We start from the raw sequence: 25,500 nt of genomic DNA, 5'->3' as shown, positions 1-25,500 counted from the left end.
GTTGTTTTAATACTATGATAGGTGGGAATAGTTATCGCCAGAGATGGTCTTCGCCACCACTAGAGTCTTCATATAGGGACTCATCGTGGTCGGAGTCCTCGTGGAATATATCTAGTTCTACAATGAGATGAAGTCATGAAAGAAGGAACTAGTCACTTAACCGCTTCCATCGTCATCGCTCCCAGACTCCTCGTCTGGATAATCATTCTTGTAGTATTCTTCAGCTACAGGATAATAATTAATGAACCGCGACGACAACGGAAGCACTGGAATGAATACCATTAGAATCTTCATCCGCTTCATCCTCTTCCTCTGACTCCTCGGGGCTGGAAAATTCTCCATCCAGACCCAGCAGGGAGACCAGTGCTAATACATAACTTGTCATCGTTTACACACTTAAGAGTTGGTCAGGTCACGTACAGGGTGCCCACGTTCGCTGCAAGTGACCGCCACTCATCAAGACTGTACGGCCTCCTGTAAAATACGTCCCAAACATAATCGTCTGTCGCCGGTATACCCCTTTCTGCCCTTGGACTGAACTGCCAACCTTAGGGCTCACCTCGCTCACTAAGCGAAGAAAAGCATTGAATGAAGGGGACACATGACTTTAGGAGTGTGTGCGTACGCCTGAGGTAATCCTGGAGCATAGGCAGAAAAGTTCTCCATTTGCAGGTCGAGGAGTTGCGTGGCAGCCTCTTGGTCGGCAGGGACTGCATCGTACATTTTGAAGTCATTCTGAGAAGCATCTTTAGCTGAGATAACTTTGGGTCTGCGATGCAGGGTGGCATCAGCGTCCCAGGTTCGTTTCGCGATAATGAAAGCCTTGTAAAGTGGGGGTGCACTTACGGACTGGTCGGTCGTCTTCGGGAGGCAGCTCTGGTGTCTTCCTCAGCCACTCTGACAGTGTATCGACGGTTCCCCTCCTCCATCGGACGCCCCGCATCTGGGGATCTCACTTCTCGCACTGGTGAAGCTTGGCTGTTCCCGTGCGAGTCTGCTAACTTCGAAATCTGACTCTGCTCCACCACCAACCTTCTCATGAGTGACACAGCGAGACACCTAATGTGCCGTGAACAAGGCCAGAGACGAACCTGTAGATTCTGCCTAGCCTTCACATCATCCCATGCATCAGTCTCAACCGTCTGCGCAAACTGGAAAACGTCCAGGCCTCCACCGCGTGACTTTTTCCTTCGCGAGCGAGACTCAACGACTGCTCATCACAGGGATTGTGAGCGATGTCTAGAGAACACTGGCGTAGGGGTTGCAACCAATTTACCCAGCGCGTCCAGTGGCTCCTCAGTGCGCTTGCGCTTGATGCGAAGGATGGTGTAAGATGGGTGTTTGTTATCATCACTGGGCTTCAGTCCGGTGGATTGCATTTCTGTGAAACGTAGTCACTGGATGACAGATTTGGATGGAGACATGAGGAAGCCACGTGCTTCAATAATAACTGCCATTACGGTCACGTGGTCCAACTGACTCCTAGTGAAGAAACGGCTGTTTTCTAGGTCACTGATCCTGTGTTCTAAGGGTGCCCTCCCACATACTTACGCATCATTGGTATCACGCAATGCTTTTCACATCCAAAATTTATGTATCGTTAAGTGCTTCTACCTTTACGAGAAGCAGCGAACTCGGTACAGAATTCACTAACCTTACAGTGTTAGACCAACGTCCATCTCGCGAAAATTCAAAATTTTGCTAGTAATGTAATCAGCAAAATTCAAGATTCGAGACCAGCTGCCAGGTGCAATAACAAAAGCAATATGTAAGTACTCTGAAATGGCATGACGCGTCCCCCATCATTCCGTAAGAATAAAAAGTTTACGTTACTGTAACTTCTCGATTCTTCCGTGTCTTCAGGCGTCTTCGTTATCACCTACAGCGCCGGGCTTCCCGGGACTGCCTGCCATCCTCCAGGCGGCCAGAATGAGATCGACAACATCATCGATATTCTCATTATTCTTCACGCTCGTGAAAATCGTCGGGCCATCGCCCCGCATAATCTTTGAATCACGCTCCATCACTTTGAGGGACGCGTTGACGTACTCAGCAATATCGATCTGTTTTCAGTTCATTCCATTCCGTTATTCGGTTTCCGATTCATTTGAAGAATTTGGTTCGTGATCCGGGTTACATATGTGTTTTCATTAGAAGTACCGGGTACCATTTCGCGGGTGGAAAATGCAATATTGGGAAGCGGATTTGGTTAATTTTCGGATGCGAAGAATGCGAGAAGAGAAAACAAAAGCTTACCTTGTTGATGATGAGAAGGTCGGACTGCGAGATGCCCGGGCCGCCCTTCCGGGGAATCTTATCCCCTCCCTGTTGAGCCGCATGAGTATGTATTCATGTTCGCTACCGGGCGCCGTAAACAAGTATGGGGGGTTCAAAATGTTCGTGAATGCCTCCCCAATTGTACACGGAGGCGAAGAAGGCGACTGAGTGCAATAATGAAGGTAGGCACCCACTGCGACATCAATAACATAAATGATATAATCCGCCAGTTCCCTTGAGTAGTTTGCAGCGAGATTATCCCCGCCACTCTCAACGAACAAAATCTGGCAGCCGTACTTCTCCTGGAGAGTCTCGAGTGCACCGGCGTTGGCGCTTATGTCCTCACGGATTGCGGCATGCGGACAGCCACCAGTCTCAATTGCAAGGATTCGCGACGGAGGTAGGGCTTTGTTACGGATGAGGAATTCTTGGTCTTCGCGCGTAAAAATATCATTCGTTACGGTAGCTACCGGGAAAATGGCGTTGGGAGAGAGGACGAAAGCCGCGGAATCAGGTAGTGTGATGTTAGTACGCACCAATGTTGTATTCCTTGCGCAGTCGCTTGCATAACGCGAGCGTGAGAGCAGTCTTACCAGAACCTACCGGGCTATGCAGGCGAATAGATGGGAGCGTAGTGAATGAGCCTATCAGATTTCGATCTATTAAAAGCAAAGATGGAAAAACCGGAAGACCCAAAATCCAATCCACTAGTCCGTATTAGAACGGCAGGTTCACAAAAATAACGAATGATACGGTAGTCACAAGTACTCACCCACCAATCCCAACGGTGAATCCCCTCTCTTCGAAGTTCCTCGAAGAGTAGTCAGGGAGATCCCGATCGGAGAATTTTCCTGGAAGATGCCAGAATGCGATGAGGACAACCAGCGGTGGAATGGCAAAAGCGAAGCCAATCATACGCGGGTGATCAACCAACTGGTTTACACATTCAAGAAGAGAACGCACCAGGATGGTCGAGGTGCTCATGCGTGTGTCCGTGCTCCCCTCCGTGGTCATGAACCACACCGCCCCTTTCATGAGAGTGCGAAGCTGAGGGCTGAGCCCCGGCGATGGCACTCATGTTGTTAATGAACTGGACGCTCATAGTAAATGGGTAGCCTCGAGTTGCTGGTTAGCAGCTACACAACTGTGGTTGCGAAGACAGAGATAAGGCAGTGGTAGATAAGATCATCCTAGAGTCACACGATCAAGCTGGATGATGCTGTTTACGTGTGTGACGAGGACGACGAGTGAATGAAGCGCACGTCCGCCAGTCTTGTGTCGTATTCGAGCTCAAGCTCAGACGAGTCAGACGGTACCAAACCCACCCGTCGTCGCTCTTGCAAGCCAGGGCCACCGGCAGAATTAGCCACAGCTGGCCCTTCTGCCAAGAGGCGGTAGGTATTCCGTCCTCGTTGAAACTTGACTGACAACACGCAGAAAACTCCCACCACTCGCAGCTTCTCTTGCACCTCCAGTTCCGGCGGATGACCCCGCAAAGCACCAAGGCCGCATTCGCAGCTTTCCCCACGTAGAGGGTCAGTATGCCACATACGTATATGTCCCACTTGTTCTGGCTCCTGGTGAAGCGCTATACGACCTCGTAACCGAGGTGATATCCACGGCAAAGAAAGAGGTAAAAGGGTTGTGGGGAGTCGGGGAAGCGGAAAAGGAAGACGTGCAAAGACAAAAACATGAGTGCGAGGACAGGGATGAAAATAAGAGCATGGATAGAGGTGAGAGGAAGAATGCCAAACTCGAACTACACATTTCGCTTTCCCGCCCAATCTTCCTCCGCGCTCACCAACGGGAAGACTTCAAGAGGGCAGTGAAAAAGATTGCAGAGTCGGTTTCACGGTAAGCGCGTTTCCGCCAGCGTTCCCTACTTCCTTCTCTTGTACTCCTTATAGTCTTGTCCTGGAGTAGGGCCTCATGGTCATTTCAGGTTCAGCGCATCGTTCTCAACTTTCTCAGAGCTTACGAATGATGAACGTACGCGAACGTTTCTGACTATGGAGGTTGGCGCCGGGCACGCCGAGGTGTGTAATCTGTCTGACTTTCCCCCCTGCTCCAGGATTTCTCGTCTATGTCCTTCATATACCCTTCATCCGCTCTCTAGTCTACCATCCTTCCGCTGACGAAAGTATTACGATACCTCACATAGTTTTGCCAAATTCTCAAGTTCCTCGTGCCTACACTCCGGTCGCTCCGCCAGAAAGAGTTCTACGGAGACCCAAAGTTCCACGCATCGATTGCCTGGGCTCTCTTGGACTGCTCAAGGACTACGACACCCCTACCCTCCACGTCAGCTACGCCAGACACTGCGCGGTCTTCTTCTGTGCCACTACAAGTGTCGCAGTTGCTGCGAGTCTCACAAGAGCGTCCCCCTTTGGAAATGGTAACGAGTGCTTCTGGGTTACCCTCCCAATCTCGCATTCCTTCTAACACCCCGACACCCTCTGACTCGATGTCCACGGTCGACCTAGACCGCTTCCCTCGCATCCCGCACCTTCCACCTACACTGGTATCCACACTGAACGCTACCTATGCTCCCAGGCTCTCGGCAGCTCGCACGGGTGGATTCTTAGCGGACAAAATTGCTGTCAGGATTGGGAAGGAAGTTGCGGTGTGGTGTTTGAGTGGAATCGGACAGGCAGTTTAAAAGCTCCTGTGGGGCTCGGTGTAGTGGTTGAGAGAGAAGTACTATGTTATTCGTGTCCTGGCTCCGGAGGGGCACTTTTCACAAAGGAGGGGGAGCCTGGACTACGTAGAACATCCTTGGCCTAGTATGGCTTAGGAAATTCACTGCATTTGGTCCGGTTTGGGCGTCGCGCAGTCGGACGTACTCTGGCGAAGTACCCCGTGCAATACTTAGGCAAACTAGATATATTGCAATACGTGCTTCGGAACTTGGTGTCGAGAAGTGGTTTCCACTGGCGATTCACCCATGTTGCAATCTTCAGAACCCAGAGGACAACCCATCAAATGTGATTTGGATCGTTAAGCAGGACTCACGACAAGTGCGACATTCCGCCCACTCCCTGTAGCCTGATCGAACAAATTGACCATCTCGATTGTCATGTTCCCGTTCCGCACCGTTATCCTCCCTTCCTCATCCACTCTATATTTCCCTCTGACAACTCCCAACTCCCCTCGTATCCACTCGTACCTATCTTGCAGAATTAGGCTCTCGATCAGTGGCCCAAGTATGCACCTCAACACATGTACAACCTCCAACCGACTCTCCATCCGTAGTCGTTTAAAGATGCCTTCCTCGTCGCCGCTGTCGTTATTGTGATTTAGAATCCAAGGCAGCAGCCGGTCCCCCGATGCCATTCCCTCCGAGTATTGACGAGTAAGATCGGGGATGCCAATACCTAGTTTGGTCGTCGCGCTGACGAGAAAGGTGCTCCAGTCTGCGTATGAAGCATCATTTAACTTGCCCAATCTCCTGTTCTCAGGTGTTTCTCCAAGGCCTAGTCGCGCCATCGACCCTTGGGCATCTTCGCGGCTCATGGTATCTTGGGTATCGGGTGATTCCTTCTTGCACTTACCAGTAAGCTGCATTACGGGTTGCAATAACGCCCGATACACGACTTTTCGGACGGCAAGACGAGCAGTCTTACCTGCTCGCTCTGTCCTGAACCAGTGGGCGGGCACCTGAGTTGCTAAGTGCAGTGCCGCTATCGGGAGAGTCGGACGTGGGGATAGTGAGAGTAGGGGTTCCGACAGGGGAAAGTCTGCACGATGTTAGACGCCCGTGTAATCGTAGCTATGCAGTGAAGGAAACGTCGCATACCAGAGGGGGAGATGAGGTTGTAGCAGCAACCTACGATTACCAGCGAATGGGGTTCCCACCAGCGTTCACATTCGACTTTATTGTGATGTGATAAGAAGGTACGAAGAACATCGATAGTGAGGGACCCGCATGCGTGCAGGGCGACGAACATGATCGGGATCGGGTCTCGGGTCGAAGCAAAGGTGTTGGACGCGCTGCTCAGGAGCCAATCTTGGATTGCCGCTTCTAGGGATGTCGGCTGGATGTGGACGGTCCGGTGAGTAAGCGATCCTTTTCTATGAGAGCTTGGAGTTGTCTGTGAGGGGCATGCATTGACGTCGGGACTAGCAGTGCTCGCGTGCCTCTGTGCGTTGTTGCGACGCTGCTCGTGCGCTCTTCGGAGGGCATCCTTGATTTTCCAGTCGTTAGCACCAGACGTTTGATTTTCGTTGTTGTCGAGAGCAAGAACGTGCAGGCCCTGTTCCTCCAGGGCCCTTGAAAGATACCCCTTGTGTGATTACAGACAATGGGTCTCACTACTGGGCAAGTCCCCGTACCTGTCCTGATCCTACATCAACAACATGCTGGACGTTTCGGCAACGGGCCCCATCACGGTTGAGGAGGGTATGAACGAATGTCGCCATGCGGGTGACCTCGTGTTCCTTCTTGGGCGACATCCCGAACGACGAGGGTGACCGTCCCCTAGTTTTGGGTGGCATGTGGGGAGACTGGGCTGGCCAGGCACACAGAGCAGGTTACCACCTGGCGACGACTGCAGACGGAAACGAACCTGGAACAGGGACGGAAAGAGGCTCCCGGTCAAGTTGTAAATTGCGCACTGTATCGATCAGGAGACGAAGTTCTGCAGGAATCTGATAGCAACGATCATTAGTACAGTGCCCAGAAGATTGGTCTGGAATCGACCCACGGATTCCGAGATCTCCAGCCTCCCATTCTCAGCTGGGCTTTCAATGGGACGACAATAGTACGACAACAACTGCTGCCATTTTGGAGGTTCCTGGTCGTACTCAGCTGCCCAGCCCCACCATGAAGACCACAGATCTGGTGTGCGACCATCCAAAGTCACTTGGTTTGGGTGCGTCGTCAGTAGCGACGTGACCAGAGGTGACGAAATTCTGTCATAAATCTCCAACGTGCGCGCAACCATGCTGAACGTCAGCCTATCCGCGAAGAGGAGTATTGTTACCGGGGAGGGTAGCAGCTTCTTGCAACCGAAAATGAAAAACTTTTGATTGGTGCCCGAGACCACCGAGCGTGGAGGGGAGCTGGCATGGTGACCGCTGGCACTCAAGATGTTCCCCGTCATTGCAACACCACAATTTAACCCGGGTCTTCTCATGAAGACACCCGTTGGTTTCGCTACCTTCTCACTTGGCCCATGTTTTTCACCGACGCACACCTTCTAACATGTCTCGCCGTCGGCGTCCTTGTCGCCGTTGCGTACGTCCTCAGAGATCTTATCGTCCTCCTTGCAACGCAGTACCTTTCCCCCCTCAGAGCACTGCGCTCTCCACCTTCGCCATCTTTCTTGTTTGGAAATCTTCGCGAAATGTACCAGCAAGAAAACACTGGCCTCCTGTTTGATTGGGAGGACGCCTACGGCCACACATACGCCTATAGGGGATTCCTTGGCGGTTACCGTCTCATCACAACTGATCTTACAGCTATAGCACATATCCTGGCCCACCCAGAGCGTTTTCAGAAGCCGGATTTCGTCAGGGAAAACCTGGCAGCTATGGGTGCTGGTTCCGAAAGTGTTCTCACCACGGAGGGCAATGTCCACGCCAGGCAGGTGCGTACCTTCTCAATGGCCTGGCATTTCTCGTCTCACAATCCCTGCAGCGCAGGATACTAGTGAGTCCAATTTTCCACTCTCATTCGCTTGTTATGCTGCGTCTTTGGCCGCTATCACTCGATATCTCCTTCTGGAATCCTCACATGTCGCATTGGTTCCTCACGTTGCCGTCCATCAGGCACCTGCGTTTACAGCAGCACATATCAGGATGCTCCACCCCATTTTTTGGGACAAGGCTGCGGAGGTAAGCTCCGGCCTCGTGTGTACAAATTAATATCTATTCAAGGTTTAATTATCTCATGCTTTCCGGATACGATCGTGCCCAGCTACTTGAACGATGGAAACATCTCGCCAACGACCGGAGGGAACTATGTCCATCGATAGATGTCCTCCCTTGGTTGTCCAAAGCTACGCTCGATGTTATCGGGCTCGCTGGTAGGTTTCCTTTGCACTCGTGTCGAACTGCATTTAGCTCGCGAAGTCGTGCATTTTGGGTAAGCTAACGTTAGGCTCATTAACCAGGATTTGGTTATCAATTTAACGCACTGGCCGGCGAGAATGATGAGCTCGCCGACGCGTACCATCTAATATTTTCTACTGCGAGGAAACTTGCGCTGCGCACTATCCTTGAAACGTGGATACCAGTTGTTGCGCAAATTCGTAAGTGGTACATTTCCGACGGTCGGTCCTATCAATTCATTAGAGGAGCAGCGCCCGCAGTCTGAAGCGATGAATTGGGCGCGTGCCCACCTTACTCGTATCGGCCTCAAGCTGATTGAGGAGCGCAAATCGATGATGGCTGCCGAGATGGGCAAGGATGGACCATACCAGAACATACCGGAATACCTCAGACAGACTCGGCTCCAGGACTTGCTTAGCGTTCTTGGTGGGTAGTGCCTGGCTGTGAGAAGGCCAAACCTGACCTCCTGTAATATATTCTATGCTAATGCCGATGGAAAGCAGTGCAATCCAATATGGCTTCGTTTACTTCGCAACGCATGACAACACCAGAGGTTCTCTGTCAGATCTCGACGTTCCTTATTGCAGGTTATGAAACAACGGCTTCGGCGCTCACGTGGTGCCTTTATGCCTTGGCACATAATCCTATAGCGCAGCATCGCCTGCGCGCTGCACTCTGGACAATTCCAAGAGACTCTCCCACCCTCGATGAGGATGTTGCGAAACTCGAGCAGCTCGACTGGGTCGTACGTGAAGCTCTCAGGCTCCATGCACCTGTGACTTGGACTATGAGAGTAGCGATGGAGGTGGATAATGTGCCCGTTAATGACCCATTCACAGATCGGTGGGGTGCGGTGCGCAATAGCGTGAGGGTGAATCAAGGGGATATCATAACAGTCCCAATTCAGGCGATCAATAAGAGTAAAAAGATCTGGGGAGAGGACGCTCAGTCGTTTAGGTACGTGCTCTCGTGCGTTGTCTTGCCGTTGACCAGATCGAGGATCGTTGGGGACAGGCCGGATAGATGGCGGAATCCCCCGGAGAGTATCAAGAACGGGCTCTGGTCAAACATGTTAACCTTCCTGGGCGGCAGTCGTGGGTGTATCGGGTATCGGTTTGCCCTTGCAGAGTAAGCAGTTGCTCTTGTTTACCCTCCAACTTTCTTTGCGCATTGCCGTGAGCCCTGAGGCCTGGTGCTATTTTGATTCACAATAGGGCACACATTCCTTCTGCTCCTGGCTGTGTTTGTCTCCCTAGCTCCATTGAGCCACCGCACACCCTCTGCCTGCCTTGTAGTGCTTCTTCACCAATTTGTAATAGAAGGTGGGCATGTGTTGGTCAGGGAGGCAGTAAACGTGAGGGGTTGTGCTGCGTTCACACGATGTGCTACCTTTCCAGGGAGCGCCAGTTTCAGATCCCTTCGGACGCCGTTTGGTTATGTTCATTTGGATGCATGCCGTTTTTTTTTTTTAGTTTATGCAAGTGGTTGCACCAAAAAATTCTTTCTAGCGCAGGCGCGAGCACTACATCACACGGGGAGGACGCTTCCTATGTGATTTCCGCATGTCGCGTTGTGATCAATGATGTCCCTGGCAGTAATAGGACATGTGGACTCACTTCCTTTACTTCTGTGCGCTTCCGTCGTCTTCCCTTGACATGTCTTCGTCCTCAGTGTACTTTCCCCATTTGAGATGCCGTTGTGATGATTAGCAGCTCGCCTCCCCCCCCTCCTCCAATCCGATACTTACCCGAGTTTACTAGGATTAAAATTTTTCTGTATACTCTCGTGCGCAACCTCGAGTTTTCTGCCGACGAAGGGGTGGTTATCGAGAAGGTGTTCAAGTGAGTATGTAATTCTTTTGTTGTTCTAGCGCCACATTCCCTATCTTTTTAAGTGCTTCCCTTTTGATGTTCTCTGCATAACCCGTGTTCGGTACTTTTTCTTGCTCTGTTTCATCATGCGAGAAGCCGGACTTTTTTTCTTTTTGATTCCAATTCCGGATGCGTGCGGACAGGGGGCAGGCTCTGTGGGCGCTCTGCATCATGATATAACACTCAGCTAACAAGCACTTCGTCCTCCTCCCTTCTCCCCTCGCCTATCTTCACGTGATTCTAGCATTGTTGCAAGACCGATTGCCAAGCCAGCCAATCCAGGTACCACCACACCCGCCAACACTGGACCGACTACGACGTCCGCCTCACCTCCTAATATGATGCCTCTTCTTATCCGACCCGTTGGGGCGTTCAATGATACCGGAGATGCTGCGGATTTCCCGGATGGTAATCACGGAGAGATGCCGTTGTTCTAATACACCTATCGATTCCGTTCCCAGCCACCCATCGCTTCCAGTCCCATCGTACACGGCGACTTCGAACCGCCCCACCCCTGAACAGGGTCACTCGGCAGGGTCTACAAAAGGTAATCCATTTGGTTGGGCATCAAATTCCCAATCCATTTGAGCATTTTCTTCATCGTGGAAGCGGTGCAGAAAGCCAGTGGTAAGAACGACCGCACTTTGTGTATTCCCGACCACTACATCCGCAGATTGATTATCTTGTCTCAACCTTAAATTCATAAATAAATGTAGACTGTAATCTTGGAGAGCTTCTTTACATTCTTGAGTGGGGAAGCCATGAGCCTCCCTTACGAGTTCTCATTCTTAACGAGAAGTTACTCCTTGCGGACGTTCGTGGTCAGTATGATTTAGCAAGTCGCGTACCTGTGACACACTTAGGTCATTCATAATTGTTGCATGCGACAGCCTTCACGTAGCCTTAACCCTTAACCTCCAGGAATGTACTGTGAGGCACTTATACGGTTTAATAAGTGAGGATACCAATCTACCAAGATGGATAAGCCGTGCAGCTTAGGATTGCTAGGATTGGGGTCATGATTGCAAACTAAAACCAAAGCTTGGCGGTTTTGGAGATGCGCTAAACCCTACTAGACTCTCTGTGTATCCCGTACGCCGCCGGAAATGGTGAATGATGGGAGACTAAGGAACGTTGCGAGTGCAACTGCGGCCTGCATAGGGTGAAAAGAGCTCGTGTATAGTTCCAAAGAACGAGCACTCGCTTGTGGGAGAAAAGAACTCATGGCACAACCCAGCTGGGGCTGTGGGTGTCCACGCGGCACATGATGGGGATGTATAATCAAGAATTTTGCCACTTACAAAGACCCTGATGGTATGTGAAAACTGGGCCCCCAGTGGCGAGAATGTTGTTATTTATGTTGCGCAATCCAAGAACGGACCAAAAGGTAACGCCCGCATGAAGTAGGTAACGAAAGTGGGTTCACGGTACGCACAGTATATGTACGAATGGAAAAGGCAACCCGAGCAAGGAATGAGAAGCACCCTAAGCAAGCGACAGTAAGCGCAATGCCAATGTTTCTTGGTGGGCTGACTCTCCTCAGTCCGTTACACCGACGAAACTTACATTTCGACACCTGTTCATGTGCTCAAACCACTGCATAAGAAGTAATCCAGGCTCGAGCACTTGGTAAAATGGGAGCGACGCGACGCTCGTGGGTAGCTAGGAGCAAGATTGAACCGTGGACGCGTGGTGTGCTTTGTCATGCGGGCAAGTACTTCGTTCATGTGCAGTCTGCCCCTTTCTTTACCTAGGAAACCTGCCAGAAACGATTTTGAATACCTCCAGGTCCACTCCAGGGATGCAGAGAAGCCCACTAGACAATGGCAAACCTTAGGTTCTGAAGGCGCTGCCGCTATTAACACTTCGTTCTGGAGATCAAACACGGGACCGGACAGATGGCATGTTGGTACCTATTACCATACTGCTGGGGAACGTTCTGCCAAGGATCGTCACGCGACCGTGTCGTTGGACAGCCAGGAGAAGATAACTGTCTGGGAACCCTGGGTCATGAAAGTTCACAGACTTACCATGGTCGGTAAGTTGGATCCTTACAAGAGGGCCGCCAAGTGCGTCATAGCAGCGCCGCTGCCTCCATAAGTCCCGGCAACCTACGTCGCACTGTACGCATCAAGGCAGGGGAGGCACTACACCATATATGTGCTGTAGGTAGACAGCCATGTTGATGGGAGCCAGGTCGATGGAGATACGCAAGGGACTCAGGTAGCCATCGCAACAATACTGCAGCCGAAGTTACTACGGATCTACTTCGAAAAATATAAAAAGCACATACTGAAACGCAAATTTGAGACTCGGATGTGAACTTTGCGGGACAAGCACATGGCATAAAGCATATTTAGTCAACTTGTTAGAAGGTTGCCCGAGAATCGGATTGTGGTAAGAAGATATGCAAAAGCATAAGGTGTGCACGATCGTTCCAAGGCTTGCCGTTGAGCGGCAGTGGCTCCAGCCAATTTCCAAACGCTTGCTGGGGACAATTCAGCAGGGACAGGTTCAAGGTACGACGAATCTTGTGGCGCTGTTCCGCGGTCCGTAGCTACCCGGAGGGAACTAGTACTAAAATGTACATAATCCCCGCACGTGATGACGTTGACTTGAGAGGCTTATCACAGGTTGTTTCGACCGTCTGGAAAATAATGGACAGAAGCTATTCCAACTCACTTATTAACCTCTCATGCGGAGAATCATACAATGATTGTGTGTTTCCCTGGTGTTGTAGTTCGACACCTTACAAAAGAGGGAAATTTAGCAGCACAACGGGGATTGAAATATTCAAAAAAGTTAGCCGATCAAGTGTTATGTCGTGGGAACAATCGCAAAGGTGTGTTCTTAGACATATTTTTGTGTGCTAAGTCTAAATGTGGCTTCGGTTTTGTTCAAAACCAGACCGGTGGGCTGGGGTGAAGTTGGAGCCGCCAAGGCTATGAAAATTTCGGAACTACCTGCATGCTGGTCCATCGCCCGACTGCGTTCGGATGTCGCCAGCAATTTGGGGGCTATTTTCAACCTATTCTAGCTACGATCTTCGGCTCCCCACATCACTTTTCTGGACCGAACCTACCCCTGAATGTGAAATGAGGGTTTAGTAGCTATACAAACTCCTTGGCGCTGCACTTAGCAGACGGCGCCACATCAATATGTGCGCACCAGTGGGGGCTTCTAATACAAGACTAGTCGCAGTTTGTTATTTGCTGTAGATTCGATCAAACGTTCAGCAAGTCGAATAAGTATGTATTAGCCCCGAGTTGAGGAGCCGTAAGTACATAACTTGGAATGTTTCGCTCCAGGGACGCCATCACAACCACAGGAAAACACATAAGTGCCCGAGCTGGTTGACAGTCGGGACATTCATGATTGGCCCATCGGTCGATCGATCTGAAGGCCGGGCCAATCACACGGAGGCCTGCCATATATGGGAAGTGTCAAGTCACCGCGAAGAGTTTGTCAAACCGAGGTCATCCGAATCACCGAACGAAGCACGTGAGCCACACAACGCCAGCATCATCATGACATCGCACCATCGTGGCAACCTCACAGGCGCCCCCACAGAACATTCAACGGATCCATACAACAATACCGATGACTTCCGGTGCTGAAGGAGATGGCGCGCACAGAAACTTGAAACTGGGTCGCGAGTTCGATAAGTGGCGAGGCAGGTTCCACTGCTAAATCGTAGAACACGCTCCCGGCGTCTATAAGCAATTTTCCCACCACCTAACTTATAACCAACTCACAGGAGAATTTCAGGACCAAACAGCAACAGCTTCAGGGCTCCTCAGGGCCGCCCCGCATGTCGGAGTAATGGTGACTCCGCCACCAAGTATTCAGAAAAGGTTAAAGAGGATTGTCGTTGGCCGAATTAATCATCATCATATCAGGGGCCGCCAGACATTTTTTTTCTTGGGATCAGACAGCTTCATCAGAATCAGAAAATGCTGACCGAAGAACTTTCTAATACGCTCCATTGACGTTAGAATCCGACCCCCTGTGGTTTTGTCCAAGGGAAAGGTAAATCAGGTCCACATCCCTGTTCAATCCCATGGGCCGCCACTCCGAGGATCGATCACCAGTGGTATACAACGACACGGCAGACATGGATTATATAGCACTATTAACCTGGACAGCTGATCGCGATGCGGTCCGCACCCAGCCACCGGGAGATTATGGTGAGTTGAACATCTGGGCGGTCACAAATGGCGCATTATCAAGGAGTATGCCAAATGAGGCTGCTGTGAACCTAGGCACGAACTTTACACCGATACTCACAGTAAGTACGTATGCACTCGAGCGGGCAACTAAACCCACCATCGAAATTTGAGCAAAATGGTGGCCCAGCCCCTCAGCGAGAGGAACCGACAGATGCGGCAGTCGCAGCGTTGGCCGAGGTTCGCTCGCTGCTCCGTTTGCCGAAAAGCCCAAGAATAGGTAGTATCTGGCCGTTATCGGTGCCTTTATGGCTGAGACCGGCAACTTAACTCTGGGGGAGGAATGATTGGACCTATCAGGAGCTATTGGTAGGCTGCAAAATATGGCGTGGAGGAATGAAGTGATGGCGGTGAAGCTCATGTGAAGACGCTATACCAGGAGTTGGCAACCACTGGGCGGACCGCGATCGATCGGGGAGCTCGCGATCTAAGAATATTATCAAAATCGACCGTAAAAAAGGTGACCAAAGTCTGGCGAACACGATCGAATAAGGGCCACCATCGTCGCTCAGGCTGACTTTTTTTCTGATCAAGGGCGTTGAACCAAGCTTTAGTTGTGGCTGCTGCCAAGAAGGGGGGAGGGAGGGGTAATAACAAAGTGGCAAAGGAGAGCCCGAGAAACGTGCTTAGTAGCTCCGATCACTAGCACTCGCCTGCAACGATTCATTGCCAATAGTAACAGCCATCCCAGTCTGCCCAGAGGCGCTGCTCCGCGGTCCCCCCATTTTCGGAAATGAGGGCGGATTGAAATGCGGCAGTCTGTCGTGTACCGATCATGGCTGCGCCCCCTGCGCTATGCAGGTATATGCCCCATGGCTGTCGTCGTCGAGGTCCATACAGCTGTGATGCGGTTCCCTCTCGACTGAGCCAACATTAGTGATATATGGCTTAGATATTAATCAAGTAGGTCCTTAGGCGCTCGGCGCCCACTACAGCATGTAGCATCGTCGGCACCCTGATTTAGTGTCGTTACTGTTCACTTTCACGCGAAGGAAATTGATCACCATCGGTCCATCGGGAGTGAAGAAAAGTATTCGGTATTAGTTGTACACAAATCCAAACGAGGTGTGTTAGAAGGAATGAACGAAGAGGGGTCGAGCTAATAAAAAAGTATAATAACTAACATCGTAATAGACTACACTGTGGGTCAGATTTCTTTTGTTTTTGTCGCGCATTGCCCCTCGTGTCGAGTGTGGACCAAGGCCGGCAGATTACATTCATCTCCGCACGGTCCCGTTCGCGTGCCAGATACAGACAACACCCTGAGCCCTAGTGCCCATCGTAGTAAAAGTCCGATTCCAGCCGTGGCTGCACACAAGTCACGGGAGCGTCTTCAATTCGCCCCCCACCCCCACGGCCGCGGGCATGGGGCAATCGGGTAAAGACGGCCGCCACGTAAACATCGATAAGGTTCGAGCGACAAGGGGAAGAAACAAACTCAAGCACGAGGACTTAACCACGCCCCGCCTCTGCCATTTCGGCTGGCTAAAGTCAGACAATGACCTTTACGTCTCGCCGTAGTAACCATGTGCGTGATCCCCAGGTGCCAACCGGCTATCGGAACCATGTGACGCGCTCTGGAGGTAGCCTGGTGGGATGAGGGGTGGATGCTGCGCAGCATGATGCGACGCATGTGAGGGATGGTGTAGTGGTGGCAGCGCATGTGAATGAGACGGTGAATATAGTGATGACCCATGATGGTTTCCGCCGCCACCTGTACCATTCAGTGCGTGCGAGTTGAATGGGTGGTTACTGGGGGAGAGTGATGCGGGTGAAGACATGGGCACCCCAGATGGAATGTAGTGACCGCCGCCGCCGCCCCCTTGGCCGGAATGATGGCTGTGCCCACCGCCTCCAGCATACCCCATTGCAAGCCTCGGCCCAGTCGTGCCGAAATCCTGTCCGCCCCCTAGTACCCCGGGACTTCCTCCGCTGTACTGGTGCGAGGAACGTCCCGGCATAGCCCCAAGGAGATGGCGACTCGATCCCACGTAATCTGGCGCGTTGAGTGAAGGTCCACCTACGCCCCCGCCGATGGCCTGCAAAGACATCGGATGGTATAGTTGGAGGCTGTCTGCTGGCATAGAGGCCCTCCTGGCGAGCGGCTCTAGCGCCGAGCTAGGAGGTACCGTCCGTCCTTGGGGCGGGTAGGGTGCAGAAGTTGTCGGACCTTGCGCGGCTTTGTGCGCAGGGGCAAGGATACGACGCCGAGCCTGTGTAGATTGGATCAGATCCTGCGGGCTGGTGTCAGGCAAGGACGAGACGACGCACATTAATCATCCAATTCGAGACTTGGCTCATACTAAGACCCGTGGCATGACAAAGCTGTTTCTTCTCTTCCTCGCTTGGATACGGATGGTCTGAATGACGATGCAACCAGGCTTTCAGATAGTCAGTTGTCTCTTTGGGCAATTTGCCTCGCTTCCTCGTGGGTCGGTCGACGAGTGTCGAGGGAGCGGGGGCTTGCTGGGGAGAACGTGTTGGCGACGAGGTCGACGGTTGGGTGGATGTGGCATTCCCTGCGGCAGGAGGCTGCTGAGTGTTGGAAAGTGAGCTAGACGTAGTATTGTAAGGATTGGGGGGCAATACGAAATCTTGATGGTTAGGGAAAGACCACTCGTCTGACTTGGGCGCAGATGATGTGAGGTATGCTCTACGGTCTTGCTGACCAGCTAGGCGGTCGGTATTAGGATACATTTGAGGCTGCCCACTTGAAGGTCGAGTGGCGCATGGTATCGTGGCCACTCATAGGTTGCTGGCCCGGAGTAGAGTTAGGACGTGAGATACCGTGCGGGGAGTTGGCCCAACCGTCGCCTTCGATGTAAGAGACGGGGCGGAGATCTGAGGTGAGTGGGGAGCCAAAGGCAGACGGGGGGATTTGGGAGCTGGATGCGGTGGAGCTGGAGAGGGAGGTGGGGGGGTATGGGGACGTCTCACCAGTAAGCGGTGTTGAGATGAGTGTCGAGTCTGGGACGGACGGACGACTTATCGCTAGCGGCGTCCTGGGTATCCAATGGGGACGGGAAGTGATAGGACCCTAGATTAGATTGATTAATAGGTATGTGGGGTCTACGAGCGCTAGGGAGGGGATATGGAGAATGTCTGTAGCGGGTATTTGTAGACGAGTCTGCGGAAAGGCTTGGCAGGGAAGCACGACGAATTTCACTTCGAAAGGGGTCCTGGAATGTGGTGAAAATAGAAGGCAGCTGAACCTTGTTAGTATCGAGGGTGGGGTCTGAATCGGATTTATCGTCTGGCTGCGTTCCAGAAGCAGCGAAGCTCCATGAGTGTTGTTCCGAGGAGATGACAGCAGCGGATGGCTGTGGGGAGGATGAGGGAGAGGGGCCCTTGTCGGGACGGGAGGCAATGCTAGATTCTGTGTCTGGCACGGAGGCTGTGGAGGCAGACATTCGTCGTTGGAGATGGTCAAGGTCTGTATCAGAGGGACTGTGGAAAAGAACGTGGAAGCGGAAGGGGAAAAAAACAGAGGACAAGAAATTATTAACGACGTGACGGACTTGCTAAGGCACGGAAGACCCACACGATGGCCGGAGAGGCGCAATTTGACAAATCGTCTGCAATGGCTGGGGAGTTGTTCGGACTTTGGATCGATGCTGGGTGGGAGAGGACGGAGGTGAGTAGACCGGTTTACGGGAGAAGAGAGAGGGATGATAATATGAGATTTGAACGGATGATGGAGGAAAGACATAAAGGAATGAAGAAGTGACATGAACTGAGATCTTGACACGACATGACAGCGGCTTATGAAATCAGATCTGGCACGATTGGAGGCGCGGTACGTACTACGGGTGGGGGGAGGAAAGGATATGGACTCACAGTGAGAGTTGGAACTGGGCGACGTCGTAGGGATGGATGGGCAGTGTGGAAGTGCCTTGCTCGATCATTTGAGCGGGGTGGGAGGTTATTGGAATAGTAGTACTGGGAGGGGAAGACAGAGCAGATGCAGGTGCAGGATGAGAGGCCAGGGAGGGCGAAGAGGGAACTAGCGTGATTCCGATGGGGGACTTTTATGCGCACACTGACTGGCAGGCCGAGAGTCCTTTAGTGCAAGGCACGCATGGATGCCATCCGACAATTATGATGTCCTGGGAAGCTTTAACGTTTATGGCCGGACATATCATGTCTCTCAGATATGATCATACCATCGCCTGTGGCAAACCCAGGGATTCCCGGTCGCGAACAAGGCACTCCCCCCTCCCGAATCACCGAAAATCGCAAATATTATTATTGCAATTATCATATTTAGCAGCATCGGAGTATACAAATATTTATATTTCACAATATTTTATCACCCCATCGTCCAATCAGATCTCTCGCCTTCCGGTTCGGTCCCGTTCCGTCATGCGAGGCACGACAACAATCACGCCGAGGCCGACAACGACCCACGAAAAAAAACATTATTCTTTTACATTCCACCTTCCCTGTCAGTGCTTTCCCTTTGACTTTTTTCGAAATCACCATTCCGGACCCGTGGTAACAGCATATTTCCCAGCATCCTCGTCCCCACCGTCGCAACCGCACGGCTGCTGTTGTGCATCATTCGCAAGGTACGCTCCTTGACGAAATCCCTCCCTCGAATTGGGCATATTGCTCCACATACGCGCACAGGGCCCTCGAGGTCATCATATTAGATGTATATGGGTTTCACATTCTCCCTTTGGTACACTAGCATTGCACTTGCCTTCTTCATACCAATTCAGGCACACTAGTCGAACCGACCTTTGCTCCTTCACAGCCCCCAAACGGCGTCCTCACCATTCCTCAATACCTTGGACCCTCCAGTTTACTAGTCTTCACGGTCACCCCATTATAATTATCACATGAATAATCACAATACCCTGGGATGGGTATGTGTATACTGCACCGAACGACGCGCCGAAGATCACGAGATCCAGATTGCCCTGAACCAAACACATTCCGATGCCGAATTCCCTTCCGTTGCTTCTTGCGGGATCGTTCCAATTCGCCATCAAATTTCGTACGTAATCATACAAGCCTTTCCCACGGCCACTTCCATTAGAAAACAACGCCCTAATACATAGCAAAAACCCGTCGACAGATCCCTTCTAGTACAAGTCTGAGTCTGTAGATCAAAGCTAGCTTGCAAATATCACATCTCCCAAAAGGCTGTCGTCATGCAACCTATGATGCCGAGATATCGTTAGGACCCTTCGGCACCCGCACTATTCCCTGCTGACCCTGACTTGCCCTTCAGACCTTTGATCGTCTTCTGCTGCTTGCTCAGAATGCCCTGTAGTAGATGATTAGCCTTTGTCCGCTCCTTCTCCGTCGCCTCCACCCCGTCTAACATCCGCACTCGAGAACAGGCCCGCATCACAAGTCCCCTGTAGGCCAGTCGCCCAACGTAGACATCATCCGGTAGGTCCCGACGGAACTTGGCATCTAGTTCCTGCCACCCGTATCCACGGTCCCCTCGCCAGCCTCCTTGCCGTTGCAATCCACCCTGCCCTTGTTCATGCCCCCCATTCTCGGACGGTTGGAGCGCGTCAGGCACGTCCCGCACCAAAAGGGGCAAGTACCACCCAAGTGTACAGGGGTTCATCCTGAATGAGATCCAAATATGGTCAGCAGCAAGTTCATTCCCCGAAATTTTTCCCTATACAAGGACAAGAACAAAGTTTTGTGACTGGATCCATCCGTGATGAAAATTCCCGCAATTGCTATGAAAAAGGCAGGCCGGAACGTGTCCCCTTGCCCCTTTCCTCTCTCATCTGTATGCCGCATCTCGATATGATACGGTTGATGAAACCCAAAAATCGGCACACTACGGAAGAAGGCGTGATGGAACCATCAGGAAGCACTCACCTCACATCTAGCATTTCCAGTTCGGGCATCCGTTGAAGGACACGGATCAGCGGTTTAGTTCCCTTTAAGCGGGATCCTATCATGGTTAGCTTGTTCATTCTCGTCAGGCCTTCTAGCGCAGCCACGTCCTCCAAGAAATTGTAATTGAGGTTCAACACTCGCAAGTTGGGCACCAGCTGTCCCAACTGGCGTGGCAGTCCCGTTAGCCTGCACGCAGCCACCTCGAGATATATGAGATTGTAGCACGGCTCGTCGATGAAATCACTCTTCAGCTTGTTGCCTAGTGAACAAGGACCCAGCGTCAGTTTCCCACCACCGCCTTCATACCCAAACTCCGGCTTGGAAACCAAACCTACCAGAGAGATACAGCCTCTTTACGTCCCGAAACTGCCGAGTGGGGAGATGACTGCAGATCGTCGTCATTATCATGGCATATCAAAATCCACACACCCACAATTCGCCATCAAAAAAGGAGGGTTCAGGTACGCATGATGAAAGATCCCGTCAGCATTCACGTTACCCTCTCCCAAATGCCGACAGGATAAAGCGCTTATGTCGGATCGGAAACAGGAAAACAAACTTACAAGTCACGACAGCTCTGGTTTCGCATGCTAAGGTTCTCCAGCTTTCCCAAGCGTTCCCCCTTTACGAGACCTTGAAGGGAGTTATTGTCCACATATAGTGTGCGTAGATTTCCGAGTGGTGCTACGTTCAACGTTTGCAGTCGATTATTGCTCGCCCGTAAAATGCGCAGTCTTGGCATCGTCCCTCCGGGCTCGATTTGTTCCAGTGCATTCCCGTCTATGTAGTCAGCACGTAAGATGGGGGGGAGTAGCGCCAAACGCCAACAAAAGAACCGTCATCGCCATCATTTCAGGAACATTCCTCGTGACCAACACGCACCGACGTTCAAGGCAATTAGTGCAGGCAGGCTCGCAGCCAATCCGGATATCTTGGTCAGTCGGTTCTGACTCAGGTTGAGCATCTCCAATCTGGGCCTGTGCACAGGGATGATAACACGGTTTGAACCCGATCAGAAACGATGGGAAATCGGAGCAGATAAATGGATTTGGAGTCTGATGGAAGGACCTTACCAGCGGTACAAACTCAGGTCAATTTCTTGAATGAGGTTGTCCTGAACGCTCAGCTTCGTCAGCCCATCTAATTTCTGGAGGCCTTCGAGGCCGGTGATTTTGTTGCCATCTGCTCGCAGCTCTCTGAGGTGGCGGAGACACTGCAATTCTTTTTTGTTTCAAACAAACAGCCTAAAATCAGTTACGCCGCACTCTTCAATTCATTCCCACTTACGTGTCAACGAGTCGATTTCATTATGGCTGATATCCAAGTTCTCGAGATTCAGTAAGTGACTGAAAGAGGTGATGGCTGTCAAACTCCGGGTGCCATGAGTTCGGGAATATTAGCGATGGCGCCGCCTGAAACACCTACAGATTCGATGCGACAGAAAGTGTCCGCACGGACCCGGGTATGCCACTCAACCACGACAGCCGATTCGCATTCCTGTCAACCATGCGATAAGAGAGGCAATGGTCAGATTCCCCCACGTGTCTGTTCGTGACCAACACCTACAGTATCAGTGAGTCGAGCTTGGGCATAAATTCTTTCAACCTCGCTACGCTCTCTAGAGACTTCTGGGAGAGATCGATGCAGTTCAACTCCTCCCAATACGGCTCAAAGGGCTGCACGTCCGTGATCACCTGGACAAGTTTATCGTGCGCAAGACCAAAAGAACATTCGGTTAAGAAGGTCGCATTCATACGAGTATCCTGCTCAGTGAAGTTACTCTTCTGAGACATCGAAAACAACCGTCTGGTTGCGCCACTCGAGTTCACCACGGCCATCTGACTGCTCGGTCGACGATTACCCAGCGGCAGTAGCTGATGATCGGACGGCCTGCTGGACGTCGAGGACCTCGTAGGGGACCCAGGGCTGTCCTCTGTTCTTCGGTAGGTATCATGTCAACTTCGCTAAGGGAAACAATGGCTTACCTGTAATTTCGAGCTTATGCATCATTTCCGCCAGTCGTTTCGACCTAGCAGAAAGCGAGCAGCCAGATGAAGATTCACTAGGATCAAGTGAAGTCGTTGTGGATGTCATGACACTTGTCCCAACATCGTCGTCGCTCTCGTGTGGCTTCGTCCTGAGACCTCTGATGGGTCCATCTCGTTTCCCGTCTGAGAAGCTTACGGATCGTCGGTGTCCGATCTTCTGCGCTGGCGTACGGAACCTATCGCGGTTCGGGTCTTTCATGACAGATACGGGGGTAACGCTCGTACTCTTCAGCGCCGATCGGGGAGCCATGGGCGTTGTCAACGCGGACGACTTACGAACGGTTACGACAGGGGTGGTTTCGGACATTCGCATTAAATCTCTCTGTTGGCAATGGCTTGAGGTTTGCAATAGGCGAATCATGCGATAAGTCAGCATCCGACTCAAACACTGGTTGCCCAACCTGATCCTCTGCATCTGCCACTTCCTCATCCCGGGAGTCTGAGTCCGAGTCAGATATCTCGTCTTCCACTTCGTCTTCCTCTGAAGTTGCCATACGAATCGCAGCAACTGATGGTCCATCAAAAGTGAACGAAGTGAGATCAACTTCCTCCTGATCATTAGTATATCCTTCCCCCACCTCTTCTAATCCACTGATGTCGACTCCTCCCACCTGGTCCTCGTCCTGTTCGTTTTCGTTCTCGTCCTCTTGCTCCTCGACTCCTCCTCGCTCGTGATACGACCCTCCAGAGTCGTCTTCTCGCAGACTCTCAATATCTCGGAAAGGATCCTCACTCTCAGCATCTGTACCAACCGTCTGGTCCCTATGGTCATCTGCCTCGGACACGGCACGAGTGGAAGACTTTCTCCACCTCATTTGCTCCTTATCATACACCATTTTGCCGATTCTTTCCGGTAAAGACGGCACGTCCAGTGGTGTGATGTGCGTGATGTGAACGGGGCCAGCATGCTTGACAAATGACCGTGCACTACTCGCCGTGACCATTGTTCCAGATGCAGTGCTTGTAGACACGAATCGGTTTAAGTCCTCGTTGTTCCCCGAGTGAGCGGTAGAGGAAGGGTAGGAACGGTGGTGCTGATTTTGGGGTGGTGCTAGGTGGACGGTGGCTATTGTCGACGACGTCACCCGGATATCCGGGATGTTGTGCACGGCATTAGACGTAGCTTCTCCTTTGTGTGCGGCAGAAGTGCAGGACTCTGCTTGCCACGGTGCTTCGATCGACATGTTAGACATCTCGTGGACAAAACTTCGATCCTGTTCCGCCGACTCAACACGCCCGGGCCTCCGTGGGCTGTGCCTGGAGGACGCAGATGGTCGGCGAGGTGACCCAATTCTGGGTGACTTCCTTCGGCTGCGGTTGTCTTTGTCACGCGTGGTCGCCGACCAAGCACTATGGTGGGATTCATCCGCCATAGACTCTAGAGCGTCCTCCGTGTGCGTATAACGAGAGACCTCTGTATCCCCGGAGAACAACCTCTTTGAACCCTTCATATCATTCTTAATTTGTTGCATGAACGCCTCCGCCTGCTGTCGGATTGCGAGAGACGATTGGGCACTGCGCACAGTTGTCGATGGCGATGAACCTGCTATACGTCCGTCGTCCACGATTGTTGGTGGTGCCAACAACTCTCTAATATCTGCCTTGTCTGACAGGGAGTTGGATTCATATACAAAATTGTAGAAGGGACTCACTGTTAGAGGTTAAAGGAGACGTTCTTGTAGATGTTGTTTGAGGTTTCTGGGATGGCTGACTCGCTGGCGACTGGGCAGTGACAGTTGTCGACATGGTGGAGAAATCTCTAGCTTGTCTAATTTGTTGCATAAGCGATCGCGACTCGCCAACGTAATCGATTCTGGTAACTTGTGGCCTTGCAATGGTGGCACCTTCCCCAGCACCCTCACCATAGGTCTCTGACGGAGAACTCAGCCGTACACGTTTGATGCTCCGCAAAGGAGTGTCGTCGGAAGGAGTTTGCGTATTTTTGAAGATGGCGTGCTGGACGATGCTCGAGGGAGAACCATTTCCATCAGAGTTTCCACCGGAGGGCGTATTCACGGCTATGGAATCTACCATAGCAGATAGGTGCTCGCGAGTGAACGTGTCATACTGCAGTTGAAACAGGCGCAATCTCGGATCGGTTGCAGGTGGATTTGCTATGCTCCTCGGGTGACCAGGTGTGCTTTGTGCTTGGGGGTACACGGGGCTGCGGTGAGGAGCGGAGAAGGTGAACTGGTATTCGGTGCTTGACTTGTTTGCAGCGAGTTTAGGTGAAGGTGGCAAAAGGAGATTCGGATATGGCGTCGGCTTGAGGATGTCTGACTCAGGAGGGGGATTGTCCGATACGGCGGTTTCGACCTCTGATTGACTGTCATCAGGAGTGAATGCTTGTGACAGACGCGATGGAACGGCGGGAGCAGCACTGAGCGCAAGTGCCGCCGGTCTGGGCGGAGGTGGCGAAGGTGGCTCGAACATCTTCTCCAACGGGAGGGGGGAGAAAATGTCTTTGATGCCGCCGCCCTTCTTGTTTTGTCGACCTGGGGTCTTGGGGAGGAGGTTCGTAGCTGGCACATCATCTCTGATCAAGAATGTGCCTCCTACCACCGGACTCGAATCTGAATCGTCCTTGTCCGAGCCCGGGGTGTGTAGGAAACCTGGCAAAGGAGCGGTGAGTGAAATAGATTGTATGCCAAACGACGCATCGTCTTCTTCTACCCATTCTTCCTCGAGATCGTCCGTCTGCCATGCTGGACGTGCTTTTTCGGACAGGTCCTCCATGCCTTCCCGACGTAAAGTATTGACTAGAAATCCACGTTGCCCGTTAACGAGTCCGTCAGCTTAGTACTCTAATAATTTGGTTCAATTCACGCCACGGGCAATGTGCCAGGCGTCGACGCACGTGATCGCGTAGGTTGTGGGCGCCTATTTATTCTTGTTTGGTCCTACAGTCGTATTTGGCAATCCTGGGTTTGGATTCGTAAGGCTGCGCGGGTTGCACATCATGCATCAAGCCCAGCACCCTGCCGGCTGATTTCCAGTCACGTCCCCTGTTACGAGGCTAGTGACTTGCTGGCGTATCTTTCGAAGGGCCAGGCGAACCTCAACTGAATCTCTCCCGCGGCGTGGCGACGAAGCACGGTAATTATATATAGACATACATAGCTTAATGCTCGTTCTCATAAGCGCACGGGCAGTGCAATA

General features: G+C 51.8%; 8 protein-coding genes across 8 annotated transcripts; 3 read left to right on the top strand and 5 right to left on the bottom strand.

Annotated features, from left to right (window-relative positions):
• Window positions 1-31: 31 nt before the first annotated feature.
• Window positions 32-1,679, bottom strand: F5J12DRAFT_918912 (uncharacterized protein; the record flags this gene model as incomplete). The annotated part of the gene is made up of 11 exons (XM_051749236.1): window positions 32-117; window positions 162-224; window positions 280-326; window positions 349-366; window positions 421-534; window positions 626-769; window positions 847-978; window positions 1,060-1,210; window positions 1,277-1,358; window positions 1,615-1,649; window positions 1,670-1,679. The coding sequence occupies 11 exons, from the start codon at window positions 1,677-1,679 to the stop codon at window positions 32-34; spliced, it is 882 nt and encodes a 293-aa protein (XP_051604390.1).
• Window positions 1,526-3,479, bottom strand: F5J12DRAFT_803016 (urease accessory protein UreG). Its single transcript, XM_051744437.1, has 6 exons — window positions 3,241-3,479; window positions 3,050-3,128; window positions 2,814-2,884; window positions 2,472-2,743; window positions 2,257-2,325; window positions 1,526-2,063 (listed from the first exon to the last, which is right to left on the bottom strand). The coding sequence occupies exons 1-6, from the start codon at window positions 3,377-3,379 to the stop codon at window positions 1,860-1,862; spliced, it is 834 nt and encodes a 277-aa protein (XP_051604389.1). The 5' UTR covers window positions 3,380-3,479; the 3' UTR covers window positions 1,526-1,859.
• A 49-nt stretch (window positions 3,480-3,528) lies between these two features.
• On the top strand, window positions 3,529-5,105 carry F5J12DRAFT_954859 (uncharacterized protein; the record flags this gene model as incomplete). The annotated part of the gene is made up of 4 exons (XM_051749853.1): window positions 3,529-3,671; window positions 3,715-4,131; window positions 4,220-4,313; window positions 4,439-5,105. The coding sequence occupies 4 exons, from the start codon at window positions 3,529-3,531 to the stop codon at window positions 4,934-4,936; spliced, it is 1,152 nt and encodes a 383-aa protein (XP_051604388.1). The 3' UTR covers window positions 4,937-5,105.
• A 169-nt stretch (window positions 5,106-5,274) lies between these two features.
• F5J12DRAFT_713545 (methyltransferase domain-containing protein) lies at window positions 5,275-7,220 on the bottom strand (the record flags this gene model as incomplete). The annotated part of the gene is given in 6 exon segments (XM_051740840.1): window positions 5,275-5,543; window positions 5,628-6,014; window positions 6,074-6,560; window positions 6,610-6,780; window positions 6,850-6,924; window positions 6,936-7,220. 6 exon segments carry the CDS (start codon window positions 7,218-7,220, stop codon window positions 5,275-5,277), a joined length of 1,674 nt encoding a protein of 557 aa, XP_051604387.1.
• Window positions 7,221-7,451: 231 nt separating this feature from the next.
• F5J12DRAFT_903173 (cytochrome P450) lies at window positions 7,452-9,460 on the top strand (the record flags this gene model as incomplete). The annotated part of the gene is made up of 7 exons (XM_051748375.1): window positions 7,452-7,865; window positions 8,047-8,112; window positions 8,195-8,303; window positions 8,391-8,528; window positions 8,572-8,754; window positions 8,832-9,285; window positions 9,343-9,460. The coding sequence occupies 7 exons, from the start codon at window positions 7,452-7,454 to the stop codon at window positions 9,458-9,460; spliced, it is 1,482 nt and encodes a 493-aa protein (XP_051604386.1).
• A 3,146-nt stretch (window positions 9,461-12,606) lies between these two features.
• F5J12DRAFT_779854 (uncharacterized protein) lies at window positions 12,607-15,291 on the top strand (the record flags this gene model as incomplete). Its single annotated transcript, XM_051742432.1, has 13 exons — window positions 12,607-12,718; window positions 12,940-13,041; window positions 13,237-13,289; window positions 13,310-13,359; window positions 13,418-13,447; window positions 13,528-13,700; window positions 13,957-14,053; window positions 14,195-14,228; window positions 14,371-14,487; window positions 14,556-14,605; window positions 14,960-15,054; window positions 15,102-15,182; window positions 15,227-15,291. The coding sequence occupies 13 exons, from the start codon at window positions 12,607-12,609 to the stop codon at window positions 15,289-15,291; spliced, it is 1,059 nt and encodes a 352-aa protein (XP_051604385.1).
• A 1,119-nt stretch (window positions 15,292-16,410) lies between these two features.
• On the bottom strand, window positions 16,411-18,631 carry F5J12DRAFT_802945 (homeobox KN domain-containing protein). The gene is made up of 4 exons (XM_051744436.1): window positions 18,547-18,631; window positions 17,363-17,819; window positions 17,137-17,325; window positions 16,411-17,078 (listed from the first exon to the last, which is right to left on the bottom strand). The coding sequence occupies exons 1-4, from the start codon at window positions 18,560-18,562 to the stop codon at window positions 16,673-16,675; spliced, it is 1,068 nt and encodes a 355-aa protein (XP_051604384.1). The 5' UTR covers window positions 18,563-18,631; the 3' UTR covers window positions 16,411-16,672.
• A 558-nt stretch (window positions 18,632-19,189) lies between these two features.
• Window positions 19,190-25,168, bottom strand: F5J12DRAFT_802939 (uncharacterized protein). Its single transcript, XM_051744435.1, has 12 exons — window positions 23,994-25,168; window positions 22,647-23,947; window positions 22,279-22,612; window positions 21,860-22,226; window positions 21,719-21,790; window positions 21,581-21,663; window positions 21,367-21,514; window positions 21,176-21,270; window positions 20,857-21,073; window positions 20,629-20,678; window positions 20,273-20,552; window positions 19,190-20,010 (listed from the first exon to the last, which is right to left on the bottom strand). The coding sequence occupies exons 1-12, from the start codon at window positions 25,075-25,077 to the stop codon at window positions 19,608-19,610; spliced, it is 4,434 nt and encodes a 1,477-aa protein (XP_051604383.1). The 5' UTR covers window positions 25,078-25,168; the 3' UTR covers window positions 19,190-19,607.
• Window positions 25,169-25,500: the final 332 nt, after the last annotated feature.

Source organism: Pisolithus orientalis (assembly GCF_024613125.1).
Source record: "Pisolithus orientalis strain OTSU chromosome Unknown F5J12scaffold_3, whole genome shotgun sequence".
Classification (NCBI taxonomy): domain Eukaryota; kingdom Fungi; phylum Basidiomycota; class Agaricomycetes; order Boletales; family Pisolithaceae; genus Pisolithus; species Pisolithus orientalis.
Note: the sequence above shows the minus strand (reverse complement) of the source record. Positions and strands in the feature narration are given on the sequence as shown.

What these genes read in the sequence shown, in the direction of transcription:
- F5J12DRAFT_803016 (XM_051744437.1), bottom strand. Translation starts at nt 3,379, where the DNA reads ATGAGCGTCCAGTTCATTAACAACATGAGTGCCATCGCCGGGGCTCAG. An exon ending in TGAGCACCTCGACCATCCTG is followed by an intron (nt 3,129 to 3,240) that starts GTGCGTTCTCTT and finishes GGCATCTTCCAG; the next exon opens with GAAAATTCTCCGATCGGGAT. An exon ending in GCGCAAGGAATACAACATTG is followed by an intron (nt 2,744 to 2,813) that starts GTGCGTACTAAC and finishes TTTTCCCGGTAG; the next exon opens with CTACCGTAACGAATGATATT.
- F5J12DRAFT_802939 (XM_051744435.1), bottom strand. Translation starts at nt 25,077, where the DNA reads ATGGAGGACCTGTCCGAAAAAGCACGTCCAGCATGGCAGACGGACGAT. An exon ending in CAGAGAGATTTAATGCGAAT is followed by an intron (nt 22,613 to 22,646) that starts GTCCGAAACCAC and finishes ACCGTTCGTAAG; the next exon opens with TCGTCCGCGTTGACAACGCC. An exon ending in AAAGAGGCTGTATCTCTCTG is followed by an intron (nt 20,553 to 20,628) that starts GTAGGTTTGGTT and finishes CTTGTTCACTAG; the next exon opens with GCAACAAGCTGAAGAGTGAT.
- F5J12DRAFT_802945 (XM_051744436.1), bottom strand. An exon ending in CATCTCAACACCGCTTACTG is followed by an intron (nt 17,326 to 17,362) that starts GTGAGACGTCCC and finishes CTCCCTCTCCAG; the next exon opens with CTCCACCGCATCCAGCTCCC. An exon ending in ATGCGCCACTCGACCTTCAA is followed by an intron (nt 17,079 to 17,136) that starts GTGGGCAGCCTC and finishes GCAAGACCGTAG; the next exon opens with AGCATACCTCACATCATCTG.